The sequence below is a fragment of the Caretta caretta genome, chromosome 26, assembly GCF_965140235.1.
Source record: "Caretta caretta isolate rCarCar2 chromosome 26, rCarCar1.hap1, whole genome shotgun sequence".
NCBI lineage: Eukaryota > Metazoa > Chordata > Testudines > Cheloniidae > Caretta > Caretta caretta.
The window spans coordinates 13,111,460-13,127,402 of NC_134231.1; the positions used below are offsets into that span (position 1 = coordinate 13,111,460).

Here is a 15,943-nt window from a genome sequence, read left to right on the forward strand (position 1 = left end):
TCTAGTCCAGCCCCCTGCTCAAAGCAGGACCGATCCCCAATTAAATCATCCCAGCCAGGGCTTTGTCAAGCCTGACCTTAAAAACTTCTAAGGAAGGAGATTCCACCACCTCCTTAGGAAACACATTCCAGTGTTTCACCACCCTCCTAGTGAAAAAGTTTTTCCTAATATCCAACCTAAATCTCCCCCACTGCAACTTGAGACCATTACTCCTTGTCCTGTCATCTGCTACCACTGAGAACAGTCTAGATCCATCCTCTTTGGAACCCCCTTTCAGGCAGTTGAAAGCAGCTATCAAATCCCCCTCATTCTTCTCTTCCGTAGTCTAAACATCCCCAGTTCCCTCAGCCTCTCCTCATAACTGATGTGTTCCAGTCCCCTAATCATTTTTGTTGCCCTCCGCTGCTCTGTGATGCGTTGCTCTGTATATTTTATAGAGCACTTTAACTTTCCCCAGAATTGTAGTGGCGCTCCTAAGCAGTGCCATGTGACTAATTGCATTTGCCTGCACACGAGAATTGCTCAATGTATTAATAAGTATTTTGGTTTATTCTCTTCAACATTTCGATTCCAAGTACAATGCTATTAACGTAACAGCTCTGGACTGGACCCAGCTGAGTAAGAAGGAATGTCTAAAGTATGGCGGAAGCCTAGTAGGGAAATCCTGTAAATTTGTTCCTGACTTAGCCCTCATGTCCTTCATCCTCTTCTTTGGGACTTATTCCATGACTGTAACGCTGAAGAAATTTAAGTTCAGTCGCTACTTTCCTACAAAGGTAAGAAAAAATACAAAGCCCCCCATGAAACCCATCTGTAGTTCAGTTTCCACCAAAACCTGTAAGCTGGTCCCTTTCGGAGAGACACGGGGAACTTGAAATACAGATCATGGCTTCCAGTCCTGCATTTGGATCTGCATGGACAGATTCTTATGCCTGGGTGTTGTCCTATCAAAGTCAGAGGGCTTCTCTACAGGCACAAAGGCCGACTCGGTCAGATCTAATTGCAGGATCAGGGTCTTATTGAAGAAATGTGCAGGTCAGAGAGAGGAGAGGAGAATATGAAAAAGAAGAAGTAGAAGCATGCAAGATTTCTAGTTTGGGTGTTTGGGGTTGGTTTTGTTTTTGTTTTTTTTATTATGAACATCTCTTTAGCTTGCCCCATGATTTGTAATTAGACACCTGTTCAAAGGAAATGTGCAATAAAGTACAGAAGATTAATTTTATTTTATAGAAATCCATGCAAACATTTTCATATTAGCTTTTATCCTTCCCTTCCATACACTTTATTTTACAGCAACAAAATTCTGAGCTTAACCTATCCAGCAGGTGTCCTTTAGATTATTAAAAATGAAAGAATGTAAAAATCCAGTATGCTGCTTGCTATGGATGTTCTTTGTTGGGTTTTGCATTTCACCTACTTTGGACAATGAAAATCTGGGAAGCCAGTTTTGCTTTTATTTATGGTCCATTTCACTTTTGGATGTAGCAATATTGGGCTGCAAACACTGCATACTGCTTTCATTAGGATGCCTTTTTTGAGTTGTGGGAACATTTTTATTAGTCATAGCTTTCATAATGGCAAGTTTTTAACATTTAAAATTCAGGATAAATTTAAGATGCCCATATACTTTTCACTTCCCATTTCTGTGAAGTCTGCATCTCTCTAAAAGATTCTTGAACTTTTTCTATGCATACAATTCATTTACAAGTAGCAGAATCCGAGCCACCACGAGCTGATATTTCTACCAACTGCAGAATTACGAGGAATAGAGCCATGTTTCTGAGTTTATTTTTTCTACATCTGACAAGTGAACGTTCTTGAAACTTTGCATTAACTTTCTGGAAAACTACAAGTTGCTGCCATTTAAAAACCCTCTTCCAGATTTCAGTTGAGGATTTAATGTTTTAATAAAGCAATGTGCCAATATTGCCAACCTGAAAACATAAGCTTTTTTTTTTTAACTGTTTTGTTTTAATTTGCCTTCTGATTTGTGAGCTTTTAAGCTGCGCTTGGTCACATTTCCAAGCTTTTCTCCACAACCAGAAGGACTAGGAACATTTAAATGAAAGCTGAGAGTTTCACATATTCACATGACTCCAGGAGCTTGGGATTTAATAAAACCAGCATGTATTGTGAGACGAGCAATAAAATCACGAAAACTGGTAATGCTGATGTGGATGCTCTGACTTACACCAGTGCAAATCAAAAGTAACTCCTTTGACATCAACAGAGTTACACCTGTATGAGAAGGAGATCAGGCATGTGTGTCTCTTAATGTCCCTGTGGTGTACTGCATGCTTGGAGATCTGTAAACCACCCTGTTTAACCAGCCTTTCCCTCCCAACCCCATCTGCCTCCAGGTCAGGGCCTTCATTGCTGATTTTTCCATTGTCTTCTCCATTCTGCTGTTCTGTGGAATAGATGCCTGGTTTGGCCTGGACACTCCAAAGCTGCATGTTCCCAGTATAATTAAGGTTTGAATGTAGCAGTTTTGAAGTTCTTTCCTCTCCTGATTTCTGTTCTTTCCAATTCCTTTCCAGCTAACCCTTGAGACTGTCCTTCCAACAGCTACATTAGGAATGGGATGAAAGGGATTCAGTTTCCAAAACACTTTATTGGCTGATCCGATTTTTCAGTGGCGAAATTATTGGCAAAAATATTTCTTGAGCACCCCGTCTCCCCCAGCCATCAAATTTATGGACATTGAACATCCAGCCTCAGTGATATATGTGCAAACATCACATAGAAGGAAGTTTATCCCCTGGCACACAATATACATTGATTAGAGCAGGGGATGGGAAGGATGGGTCAGTGGTTAAGGAGCCAGGATGGGATTAGACCTGTGGTCAATTCCCTGCTCTGCCACAGACTTTTTATGTGACCTTGGGCAAGTCACTTAGCCTCTCTGTGCCTCAGTTTCCCCTCTGTAATATGGGGATAATAGCATCCCCATTAAAGAATGGAAGGTGCTCACAAGGTAACAGTGTCCATATGAGTACCTTAGGTAGATATTAATCATTCACTCGGAAATGACTCCAACTCCAGCTGATGCAAGCTGATACTGATCTCAGTAGATACCCATTCCATTTCTCTGTTGAAATGAATCAGCTAACACTGTGTCTCACACAAATTATTTTCATTCTCTGATTAATGCTCGAACTCTGCCACTTTTCTGCCTTTTCTTTGTGTTTGATTTGTGCTCTCTCTCTCTCTAGCTACGCAAACTTATTAGTGACTTCTCTATCTTCATGTCCATACTAATGTTCGTTGGTCTCGATGTATTGTTTGGACTGAATACTCCTAAACTGCAAGTGCCTACCGATTTTAAGGTAAAATCACTAGCGTCCCTTTCGAAGTATTCAGCTCTCTCTGACAAGATGCATATTGTTACAAATCTGCGGCTGTGTTAGGATGTCACAGTTAGTTATTATTGCTGTTAATTATTTTATGAGCATAGCGCCCGGGGAGGTGGGGGAGGAGAGTGGAAGGAACTGTCCTGTTCAGGGCACCATCTTGCTAGGTGTCGTACAAACACAGAACAAAGGCACTGTCCCTGCCCCAAAGAGCTTACGCTCGAAGGGTATGTCTACGCTATGGAGACTATCGGGGTACAGCTAGGTCGCCGAAGCTATGCCTCTCTAACCCCTTAAAGAAAAGGAGGACTTGTGGCACCTTAGAGACTAACCAATTTATTTGAGCATGAGCTTTCGTGAGCTACAGCTCACTTCATCGGATGCATTCAGTGGAAAATACAGTGAGGAGATTTATATACACACAGAACATGAAAAAATGGGTGGTGTTATACACCCCTGATGGATGTAGCTATGTTGACCTCACTTTTAAGTGTAGACCAAGCCTAAGTATAAAGCTATGTCTACACTACAGACTTCTGTCGGGCAGGGATGTGAAGAGGTGTGATTCCGGACCGACAGGGTAGTGCCGGCAAAAGCCACTAGTGTAGACACTGCACTTTTACCACTCTAGCTTGTTTCATTCGTGTGAGGTGGTCTAACAATGCCAGTCCAGAGCACAGCTTTGCTGACCTAAGCAGTGTCTGTCCCAGGAGTGCTTTGCCCATATGGCATACCAGTATTCTTACACCAGGAAAGTGCTCCTAGTGTAGATGTGGCCTGTCGGGGCTAGTCAATGCTACACAGACTAAAGCTCACACACCTAACCAACATAGCTATGCTGCTAAAACTTTGTCGTGTAGACCGGGCCATGCAGTAGACAGATAGGGGAGCACGAGAAGCAATGAGACAATGCTTGTGACTATGCTCTGCACCAGGGTTGTTCAGAAAACCATGCTGAAATGGAGACAGAATGCCCGCAGCACTTCTGGCTGCCAAAGCCCAGACCCCTAGCACTTGAGCTAAAGGAGGATCCCTTGAATGTTAGTGGCACAGTGCCTGTGGCTATGACCCACATTTGAGCAATTCTAATTCCATCCAGTAGGGGGAAGTGATGTGCATACCTGCTAGCCAGTTCACCACGCTGTGATTGTGGGTTAGAATGGTTATCCAGTGGTTCAGGAGGGTGGTGGTCAGTTCCCAATGCGGATTAGGTTCCGATTGTCCTGGAACAAGATTACGCTCACAACAGACTCCGGTTTTTGTATTCTTCCAAGATTTCATACAAATTTGCCCAAATGCAATGGCATTTTCTTGAAATGTAATTTTTATGACCCAGAATCAGAATGCAGCATGCAATAACCGTTGCCTTGCTCTATGTTTTTAGCCCACTCGCTTAGATCGAGGATGGTTTGTGTTCCCGTTCGGTAAGAATCCATGGTGGATCTACTTGGCCAGCGCCCTTCCAGCTCTGCTGGTTACCATCTTGATCTTCATGGACCAGCAAATCACAGCCGTCATAGTCAATAGGAAGGAGCACAAACTGAGGGTATGGCTTTTAATAGTATCTGGAACTGCTGTAAACCTATTCAACAAACCATAGAACAGACAGAAACGGGGCCATCTTCTACCCTTGATTACACATGTGCTTCAACAGAAGTAACTGGGCACATGTAAGGATAGAATTTGGTGCTCTATGGACATTGGAATCAATGCTTACCTCTCCGTTTGTTCATTTGAGGTGAGCTTCGCCCCTGGACAGGACTATGCTAGTCAAAATAGGGTCTAGGTGGGATTCAAGAGGTTCATGAATGCTGTGCTGCTCTTTAAGTGTGGTGTGTCCTGGTGCCTTCTAAAGTGTGTTCTCTAGAGAAATGACTCTTAAATCTTGGAGCAGTCTAGACAGACGATTGGGATTTGGGGTCTGAGTTCTGCTTTGTGAAGATTATGAAAGGGTGAACTATCAAGGTCCTACTACAACAGAATTCCAGCGTAGCACCCACCATATGGCCACTAAAATTATGGCTGTTTTGTTTACCTCTTGGATCTTAATGCCAGGGATTAGCTGCAAAAAACGAGCTCTTTAATTATCAAGATAATAAGGTATGGGAGGGATATAAACCAAACTCTAACAGAAGGTCAGGGACGCAACTGCAAATGATTCCATAATTGTCCACGCAGAGCTGTCTTACACCTTCCTCTGAAGCAGCAGATACTGCCCCACTGTCAAAGACAGGATGCTGGGCAGTGTGGACTGCTGGTTTGATCCAGTCTGGTAGTTAGAGAATCGGCTCTTTGGGGCAGGCGCTATCTTATTGTTCTGTTTGTATAGTGCCTGGCACAGCGGGGTCCATGACTGGGGTTCCTAGGAGCTGCAGGAATAGAAATAAATCATAATTCCTGTGTTCTCCTCAAACTGGTTCTATTTTCAGGTGCAAAACCCTTACATTTCATTGGGGTTTTTTGGTGAAATTAGAGCACTTCTGAAATGTCAAGGGAGAAAAGCTCAGTCTCTGTAGTTCTTTAGACAGGGATGTTCAAAGGCACTGAAGGGAGTTTGGTCTCCAACTTCCACTGAAACTCAATGGGAGGTGGGTGCCGAGTTCCCTTGCTCTCCTCTTGAAAATCCCCCTTGGGAGCGGTGTTAAACATTTCACACTCTGGAGCAGAGAGGATGGGGTCAGGCCCCCGTTGCCTAACCAGAAACCTGCTCTGTTGCAGAAAGCGGCAGGCTATCACCTGGACTTGTTCTGGGTGGGGGTCCTGATGGCCGTGTGCTCGTTCATGGGGCTGCCTTGGTATGTGGCGGCCACGGTCATTTCCATAGCCCACATCGACAGCTTAAAGATGGAGACGGAGACCAGCGCGCCAGGGGAGCAGCCCCAGTTCCTGGGAGTGAGGTGAGGGCTCTCACAAGGCCATGCCACTATCCGTTCACATCCAAGTCTAGCGTGCAGCTACCTTGGTTTGGAGAGCGGAGGCCGAGGGCGCCATGAAGCAGCATGCAGGTCGGGTAGGTTGTAATCCCGGCATGCTTCTAGCTACAGAAATGGGAGCCACGTTTCCAGCACCTCAAGTAGTTGTTATGGGCTATTCCCCAGAAGAGCTGTATTTTGCACCACCTCATTGCAGGGCAGTAAATTTTGGGCGCCTGCAAAGCGATTCCATTAAGGGCCTCTGGGTGCAATGGGCAGGGTGCTGCATGCAAACCCTTTTCCTCCCCACCTGTCCCAAATCTCTTTGCAGAAGGGGCAGACCTAAGTAACAGATCAGATTCTCCCCTGCCCTTTGTGCCTTTTGTAGCTACTGACTCCCATGCACAGCGGCTGTAAAACACCCCCAGACCAGAGCTCTCTGTGCTGGTGCTCGTGTGTGTGGAACCCATTTCTTGCTCACTTTGCACTGGGGTAAATTGAGGTGTAAGGCGTGTGGAGAATCGGGTCCAGAGGCTGGGCTGTGTTGGCAGTGTGTGTGGAGGAAGATGGGGGATAGCGTCCGGGGGGGGATCCTGTAAAACAGGAAGGATGATAAGAAGTTCAGCCAAATTAAAATGGAAACCCCCTAATTCCCAAGCGCTCTCCATGACATCCAGCTCCTGCCCTGGACCACATGGACCATGAGCAGGAAACTCTCACACTAGTATTTCAGCCTATCCCTGGTGGGGTCCCCAAGCATCTGGTCTCTCCCTGTAGCTTCAGGTCTGGCAGCAATACCCCAACAGCTCCTGTCTGGCTGAGAGTAGATGTGTCACGATGGAGCGTGGCAGAGGGAAAGACCCGGGATATACTATGTGCCAGAGTGCACAAGGGGTTAAGTGCAGTGTGAGCCAAAGACACTGCCACAGATTTGGAGCCCTGCAGCTCTAGCAGCAAAATCAGGAGAGGCCCAGGGTTGGCTGAATTTTGTCAGATTTACCAAAGGACGCAAGCCCCTTCTTCAAAAGGAGGCGAAATCTCATAGAAAGTCAGTGGGACATCAGGGCTTTCGCTCTTTGAGCTAAACTCCTGCCTGGTGATGTGATGACTTGGGGATTGGGAGTGCCACGGATGTGCTTTTAAGGCCCTCTAAAATGTTGCAAACTGGGGGGTTTGCAGGACGTGGTCTCGTGCCGGTGGGATCGAGGCAATCTCTGGATTTGTTTTGCCTAATGCTGAATCCTCTCAAACGCTGCGGGTTTTAAAGTTTGACTCAGACCTCAAAGGTTACTGGGGTTTATTTCTCACAAAGAAAAGAATATGAGAGGGGGAGAGAAATTCAATAAAGGACTGGGTTGACAAACAGACCAGAGTAGGAGGGAGTTAAAGATCACACTAGGGAGACTGCAACAGGAGCAGAGAGCAGAAGAGAGGAATGTTGTAATGAAAACCTACCTAGAGGCAGGCTGGCTGGCTGTCTATCCCCATATATGTCCATCTGTCTAGATTCCTCTCTGTAGATATCTGGCAATATAACAGGGTCATCTTTAAAGGTCAGCGGGCCTGTGGCCAGCTTCAGTTATCAGATCCAGTTGGAAGGGGTCAGGTGTTTTCTAAGAAGAGCTAAGAGAGCTCAGTTGGGAGGCGGGAGAGCTAGAGGTGGAGGTTAGTGCTTGTGGCAGGCACTGGAGTTAGGGAGAAGAGATGCATGGGGAAAGGCCCCTGGGTTCTGCGGCCTGCTTGGGTTGTGAGTTTTGTGTTTGAATGAATAAACCATGTTCTGCTGTTGGTCTTTCCTGGGCTGGGGAGACAGGCCAGCAGACCCACACACGCCCGTTGGTTCTCAATGTCCCAGCCGTTCATTTCACCCTCGGAACATAAGGCAAACACAAGAAGTTGTCCCACCTCGATGCCGCATTTCACTCTGCCTGTCTTTGCTCTTTGCCAGGGAGCAGAGAGTCACCGGAATCATTGTCTTTGTCCTGACTGGGATATCGGTCTTCCTGGCTCCAATTCTGAAGGTAAAATTTCCTCTTTCTACTTCACACATTCTTCACTGCACAGTTTGCTGATGAAGGCCCAGGGGTCCAGTCAGCATTCAGATAACTATAAGACACCAAGCAGAATACAGGTCTGTGCTGAACCAATGGCCCAGTGAGGTATTGTTGGATTACGGTGGAAAGCTCTTCTTCTTTTGCCTTCTGGATAACTGTGCCAGAGAAGGGTCTCGGAATCCCACAGTATATTATCCCATGCACTAGATCATAGCCTGGCTCCCATTCCATTTTGACTCCATTTCTTGAAAGGGTAGGACATGCTCTCCTTTCTTGTGAAGTTATTGAGTTCTCTTTTAGACTGGCATGAAGTCCACCTAACACCCCGTTGACAGGTAACTACTGGAACAAATTGGGCTCGCTATGCTATGTGCCATGGTCACTCAGAACTTCATGTGAAGAGAACACAGATCCTTCTTCTCCTTGCCACTTGAGCTAAAGGAGAATCTTCTTTAGTGATATAGGGCCTATGACACACAGTTGTGCAGTTCTTTCTGTCTCATAGAAGGAACACTAATCAGTTGACCATAACAGTAATAGTCTCTTCTTGATATATGAGTACCAGATAAATTCAGGATGGCTTTGACTATTACAGGGTTTATAAATGAGTGTTAGCAATTATTTTCAGACAGTTACCATCAGATTTTCTAGGTCCTGTACAAACAGCAAACAGTGATCCGAAAAGTAGTAAAACATTGTGGCCCTTGGTAGCTCACTAATGCAGCGGCAGATTAGCCCCTGGGCCAACGGGACCCATGCCCAGGGGCCCCGGGCCAATTGGTGGGCCCCGGAAAAATAGGTGCCCCCACCCACCAACCTGCTCCCCGTCAGGAGCACGGGAGGGAAGGGACGGTCCCAGAGCCCAGGGTCCAGCCTGAACCCGAACATCTGCGCTGCAAGTTTATAGCCCCTTTTAAAGCCCCATAGCCCAAGCTCTGCTGATCTGGGCCAGCCTCAGCTGTGCCGTGGGTCTTTTATCATAGTGTAGATCTGTACCCAGTAACTCAGTTCTGGGAACCTCAGCAGAGTGTCACATTGGCAGATGGTTTAGGGGGAATTCAGGACTGGGAAGGTGTTGGGGTCACCCAGCAAAAAGGAACTGGGCGGTGGGAGCCAGGAGGTAACTTGCGTGCTGGCTGTCTGTGTCAGGGCTCTGAGCTACACTAGGATAGCATTTTACGGCACCCGGAGTAACAGGGCAGGTGGTGACATGACCCCTTACAGGTGTGGCTTGACCTCCACAAAACGTCAGAGCAGTATCCTGTTTGCTCAGCTCAGATGTGGTCCACTTCAAGTCAATCACAGTAGAAACGTTTGAAAAGGGGAAAAAACCTCCAAATGTAGGGCTCAATTGAGACTTTAGTAAGGGAGAGCGTGTGGCTGCATCTCCCCAGAAGCAACCCTAGGCATTCGTTTTGCCTCTTCTCTATATGGTATTTGTAGTACCCTGTCACTACAGCATCTATCTGCTTGATTGTGGACCAGGGTTGTTTTTCAGCCAGGATTTCCCCCGGATGTCGTTCTGGACAAACACTGCTAGAAATGTTCTTTCTGCAGTGGTTCACAGGAGACATCTAAGCACCGTGTGCTTGTTTTTCCTCTGCCCACAGTATATTCCAATGCCGGTGTTGTATGGTGTCTTTCTCTACATGGGAGTTGCCTCTCTGAATGGCATTCAGGTAAGAATTTAATCTGTGTTACTGAGCTTGTTCCCTTCATGTGCTGCTACCATATTCCCAGTCCCCATCTTTATGCTCCTCATCTGTTTACACCACTTTGATAAAAACTGACTCGTCTATTGCTTATACCAATGCTATTAGCTGCAGAGGAAACTGAATGGACCCACGGGCAACCTCCTGTATGGTTAAGGGTGGAATTGGGTCCTTCCAATTGCTAGAGAGATCTGTAGTCAAGGGGAGGCTCGGAGCACTGAGAGTAAATGAGATACACTTCTTGGGACCTCTGCCGTTTTAGGGTTTGGCCCATCAGCATAGTATCTGAGCATTTTCCAAATAAGGAAGATTGGCTATAAGAGAATTTCAGGGAGTCTGTGGCTCTTTGCCCTTCCTCAGTTATAGAAAGCTCTGCTTTGGGGAGAGGGAGAGGGCAGTGGTTGATGCTATGAACATCATTCTGTTTATGGTGGAAAAGCTTTCTCAAATCCCTCTTCCCTTCTGGCGCATAATCCACCCCTCCCCATCAGCTGCAGACTTGCCTTGCATTGGGAAACTGACACAGAACCTGGAGACCGAGTGAAGGTCCTACAAAGTGCAGGAAGATTGACTCATCCAGACACATGGTTTATTGCCTGACTGATTAAGGGCTGTTCCTGGAAAGGAGAGGCTGAAATTTAATCAGGCCATATTTGAAATTACTAAAACGTTGAGCTTGAAAAGAGCCTTTGGCTCAGGACCAAGAGTTGGCCATTCTAAGAACATTCTGTGAGCGCTGCTGGATTTTAGCTGGCTGTGGACCCAGGGATGCAGCAAAACCCTCCGTGGGAATCACGCCCTCTTGCTTCACTCTGAGCTCTGGAGGGTGGTGTCTGAATGCAGACGTCCCAGCTCTTGTGGTGCTCAGATACTACAGTGATGAAGGGTGGATGGATAGAAGTGGGGTTGGGTCAGTTGGACAGGAGGATACACAGCAATTCCTTAAATGACCAGAATTTTTTGACATCCAATTCATGTTAACCCAAAGGATAATTTCAGTTTAAACATAGTGGGACAGAGTTTATCCCTGGTGTAATGTCACTGACTGTAATGGTGTTATCGGAAAGGAATTTGGCCCATTGAGTCTTAATCACTTTGGTTTGTTTGTTTGTTTTGTTTTTGAAATGGAGGTTAAAGCTATATTTAAGATAAAATTAGGCTCCAGGTTAATATGGTCTGAACTACAGAAACTATTTTAAGGCAGATGCTGTATCTTTAGCTCCCGAGAGCATAAATACGAACTGAAGAGTTTGTTTGTGGAAACCACGGTTGAGTATTAGCACTGCACAAACAAGGAAAGATCATTTTCCTGGCTAATGCTTTATATAATTAGAACATGGGATTTCCAGAGCAGATCCCACTCCTGTCTCTAGCTGTGATCAATACCAGAGACTTCAGAGGAAGGTAACCCCCCAACTCCTATCCAATAATTCACTTGGCCAGGCATGCGGTGATACATTTGGCAGGGAGGTAGACAGGGGCTGGATTTCCTTCCTGACCTCTAGTGACAATCAGTATATGCCCTGAAGCATGAGATCTAATTACCCAGTCTTAACATGTGCAACCACAAACTGGATTGCAATGACCCTCTCCAGTTGAGAGCGTATTGTGTAAAAGATACAAAGAGCTGATCTAGTTCAGAAGGCATTATTCAGGGGGAGCTCTCTGGCCTGTGTAATGCAGGAAGTCAGACTAGCTGATCACAATGGTCCTTTCTAGCCTTGAAATCTGTGTAGCAGCCCATTGGGCTAGAGCTGAAGTCCTCATTCAGGCAAATCTCCCATTGGGCTTAATGGGAAGTTGGCCTAATTTGGGGCCAAGTAAGGACCATTCTGAGCCAAAACCTTTGGCAGGTGTCCGTGCAGCACTCTTCTCTCCAGCCAGCTCTTGACAGTTGCTCGTTTCAGAACCAAGCCCAGCTCAGCCTTTCCTCGAGGATGGCGAATAACGCACGCCTTTTCTCTGGCAGTTCTGGGACCGCTGCAAGCTCTTCCTGATGCCAGCCAAGCACCAGCCTGACTATGCCTTCCTTCGCCACGTGCCGCTGCGCCGGATCCACCTCTTCACCCTGGTGCAGATCGTCTGCCTAGCCATCCTCTGGATCCTGAAGTCCACTGTGGCGGCTATCATCTTCCCTGTGATGGTAGGGCTGCTACACAAACTCGGGGGTTCCTCGGGACAGCTGGTGTGGGGAGGGAGTGAGCAGCTGGGGTCCCCATGCGGTCCCCTCCGCTCCATCCCCAATAGGGATACAACCACTGATCTTCCTGGGCTTTGTCTTTATTTTTAAATAGAGACCAAAGCCTTAAGGCAGCAGGTCTGTTTTTCTGAGTGTCAAAAGCCTTCTCTCAGCAGGTCTTCCCAGCTTCCCCCTAAAGCTCAGCCTTTCACCATATCCTTGAGTTGGGACTAAAGAGACTAGCTCATCTTCCTGGGATGCCGTCAGCACTCCACAAAGTGACCGGTATTAGCAGGTGCCTTCTCCCAAGATGAAAGGAGGTGTCAGCCTGGGGCTTGACATACCTTGAATCCCTTGGTTCCAGTCATTCAGTACTTCTGATGCAGATAGATTACATTCCATAAAGTTTCCCTCATGGGGAGTGTTTCATGTAACCAGCCACGGTTTTCTCTGGGGCTGCCAAGGTTTCATAGCGTGTCCTGAGGGGACAGCCACTTGTCTTGGTGCCCGCAGCCAGAAGCTCCAGGCCCCCTTCTCTGTTCTGCACTGGTCGGCCCCGCAGCTGCCCCTTCCCTACTGTGTTTTGTCGCTATAGCGCAAGTCAGAGTCTGTCCTGTTTTCTTCAATGGACTCTAGACATGAATCTGGATCTGTTCTGTCCATGTTGGCAGTGGTGGTTTAAATCTCTCTCCCTTTCCCCCCTTAGATTTTAGCCTTAATCTTAGTGAGGAAAATGCTGGATTTCGTCTTTTCCCAACACGACCTGGCCTGGATTGATAACATCATCCCCGAGAGGGAGAAAAAGAAGGAAGACGACAAGAAGAAGAAGAAGAAAGGCAACAAAGGGGAAGAGGAGAGTGAGGATGAGGTGTGTCCATGCTTGAGAGGAACAGCAAGGGGCTTACAGTCCATTAGTGTTACAGGTGTTCAGGGATGTTAATGTCACTCACTGGTTCCAGTGCTCAGATAAGGCCCTTAGGATTCTCCCACTTGCACAGCAGTTCTGTTCTGAAAAATAGTTCTGTCCAAACGGTATTGTGAGGGTCCATGTTAATCATGCCTCAGTTTCCCCATCTGTAAAATGGAGAGAACAATACAGACCTCCTTTGAAAAGCGCTTTGAGATCTACTCATGAAAGGTGTTTGAGAAGAGGTAGGTGGTGGTGGTCCTGTCTCTTTGATTTGCAGATTCAGTGTGCTCAGTTTCCAAGTTGAGAAGGTTTTTTGGTTTTTTTCAACCTGCCAAAGCTTGCAACTGGAAACTGAGAGTCAAGCAGGGTCTCTCTTGCATATCTCCCAGGAATAAAACCACATTTTCCCCTCACGGATACCTGTGCAGACCTTCTGTGAAGAGCCCCAAATGCAACTGATTGCAATTTAAACAATTCTGTAGATGATGCAGAAGAAGCAATACAATCCAGCTCTCTCTCTCGGGGTCGGGTTGGCTCCGATGGGATAACGGGAATCAAAATCAGTAAATACCTGTTTATAGTACTAAATTGAGCAGGGCTCAACACAAACAGGGAGCAGATCTGCTAAGGTGGTACCATCTCTTACACAGTCACTCTTTGAGTAGAACCACACTTGGAACACAATTTGTGTTCCAAGTAGGGTTGCCAGGTGTCTGGTTTTCGACCAGAATGTCTGGTCAAAAAGGGACCCTGGCGGCTCCGGTCAGCACCACTGACCGGACTGTTAAAAGTCCGGTTGGTGGGGTTGGCAGGCTCCCTGCCTGGCTCTGCACGGTCCCAGAAGCAGCGACATGTCCCTCTGGCCTCCTAGGCGGAGGGACGGCCAGAGGGGCTCTGTGTGCCGTCCCTACCCTATGCGCTGGCTGCAGCCCCAATTGGCTGGGAACCGCGACCAATGAGAGCTGTTGGGGCGCCACCTGCAGGTGGCGGCACCGTGCAGACCTGCCTGGCCACACCTCTGCCTAGGAGCTGCAGCCGAGGGACATGTTGCCACTTCCGGGGAGCCTTGCAAGGTAAGCGCCGCCCAGATCCTGTTCCTCACACCCCCTCCCACACCTCAACCCCCTGCCCCAGCCCAGAATCCCTACCCTCTCCCAAATTCACTCCCAGAGCCCGCAGCCCACATCCTCCGCACCTCTGCCCCAGTCTAGAGCCCCCTCCCGCACCTGAACCCCTCATTTATGGCCCCACTCCAGAACATGCACCCCCAGCCCAGAGTCCGTAGCCCCCTCTGACACCCAACACCCTGCCTCAGCCCAGAGCTCCTCCCGTACTCCAGACCCCTCTGTTCCACATCCCCCAGCCCAGAGCACCCTGCTGCACCCCAGAACCTGCACCCCGGCCTCAGCCCAGAGTCCCTGCCCTCACCCTCTCCTGTACCCCAATGCCCTGCCCCAGCCTGGTGAAAATGAGCGAGTGAGGGTGGGGAAGAGCGAGCGATAGAGGGACTGGGGTTGGAGTGAGCAAGGCTTGGGCCTCACAGAAGGGGTGGGGTAGGGGGCAGGGCAAGGGTGTTCATTCTTTTGCGATTAGAAAGTTGGCAACCTAGTTCCAAGTCTCTCCAATGTTGTTGCAGGGTTACAATAAACAACCTCCAGGCTTTGCAAATCCATTATCCCCACAATGAGGATACGTGCATAACATCCGTTAGCACAAGTGACATGTCTCAAGGGCTGTCTAGAGCCCTTTGCTGTTCCACAGTAACTTGGTCTACTGTCTGCGTCACCTGAGTAATAAAAGCACGTGGCTGAACTAACAAAACACCAGCTTTAGCCTTGAAAATCCTGAGCAGAGTTATGGATAGAGATTGGGAGCTAAGGGAACCCCTCCTGTGGATTCTTCTTCTCACCGTATCACTGAGACAGCTGCACTTCCCATAAAGAACTTTTAAGGCGAAAATGCAACCGTGACTAGAACCACTTCGTGTTGTATAAATGGAAGAGAAGGGAAACCAAAAATCTGATGGCTGGACTGTCAGCAAAGGGCCAGGAACAGAAAGGACTCTTGGGTACTGAATGCCAATGAACCCCTCCAACTACACTACCCCGTAAAAAGGAGAGTCACAAAGGGCAGTAGGCACCCGGCTTCAACTGGACTTGGGCACCCAGTGTCCCATTTGTGGCTGCCTGTCAGCATGCTTGGGAAGGGTGAGGGAGAGCACCTACTGGGGGCCCCGATTAAGGAAAGCACTGAGGCATGTGCTTAAGTCCTTTTGACGTCACTGGGACTTAAGTGCTGTCTCGAATAGGGGCCTGGGTGAGCAGTTTGGGGATAAAGGATGATTTCAAATATGTTTTGAATGCTGTGTTCAGTTTTGGTCACCTCATCCTCAAAAGTCCTAGCAACCAAAATGATTAGAAGCCTCAAGGGAAGGACTTCAGTCAGGTGGGAGACTCAAGAGAATAATGAATTCAAAAACAACGCACTTAAAATGAATAGAAAGACCTGCTTTGTTAATTCAATGCATAATTAACCTGTGGAACTCACCTCTGCAGGATAGTATTGAAGCAATTGTCTCCGTAAGACTCAAAGGAGGAGGCATTGATTTGACTAAAACTAGCAGTGACAGTTATATTACTAGCTAAGGTAAAAGTTACAAGGGCCATCAGGGTTTATGCTTTTGGGCATAAACTGATCACCAAACTCCTTGTGTTTAAGTATCTGGATGAAATTTTGTAGACACATCCGAGCTTTACAAACTATGTGGTTTATTTCCCCATTGATTCTACCTATGTAGTCTCCACTTGCCGTTTGAATTGGATA

At 47.3% G+C, this 15,943-nt stretch overlaps 1 protein-coding gene across 16 annotated transcripts in view; it reads left to right on the plus strand.

Annotated features, from left to right (window-relative positions):
• Window positions 1-15,943, plus strand: part of SLC4A5 (solute carrier family 4 member 5) — a 129,513-nt gene that overhangs the window by 99,013 nt on the left and 14,557 nt on the right. For 6 of the 16 annotated variants that reach the window (XM_048829229.2, XM_048829221.2, XM_048829220.2 and 3 more), the window contains 9 exons: window positions 576-776; window positions 2,361-2,474; window positions 3,216-3,329; window positions 4,738-4,899; window positions 6,054-6,250; window positions 8,214-8,286; window positions 9,930-9,998; window positions 12,001-12,174; window positions 12,917-13,078. In XM_048829229.2, the coding sequence (XP_048685186.1) occupies window positions 576-776; window positions 2,361-2,474; window positions 3,216-3,329; window positions 4,738-4,899; window positions 6,054-6,250; window positions 8,214-8,286; window positions 9,930-9,998; window positions 12,001-12,174; window positions 12,917-13,078 (1,266 nt within the window). The remainder of the gene's footprint in view (window positions 1-575; window positions 777-2,360; window positions 2,475-3,215; window positions 3,330-4,737; window positions 4,900-6,053; window positions 6,251-8,213; window positions 8,287-9,929; window positions 9,999-12,000; window positions 12,175-12,916; window positions 13,079-15,943) is intronic. The other 10 variants (XM_048829231.2, XM_048829227.2, XM_048829228.2 and 7 more) reach the window with 6 other exon arrangements.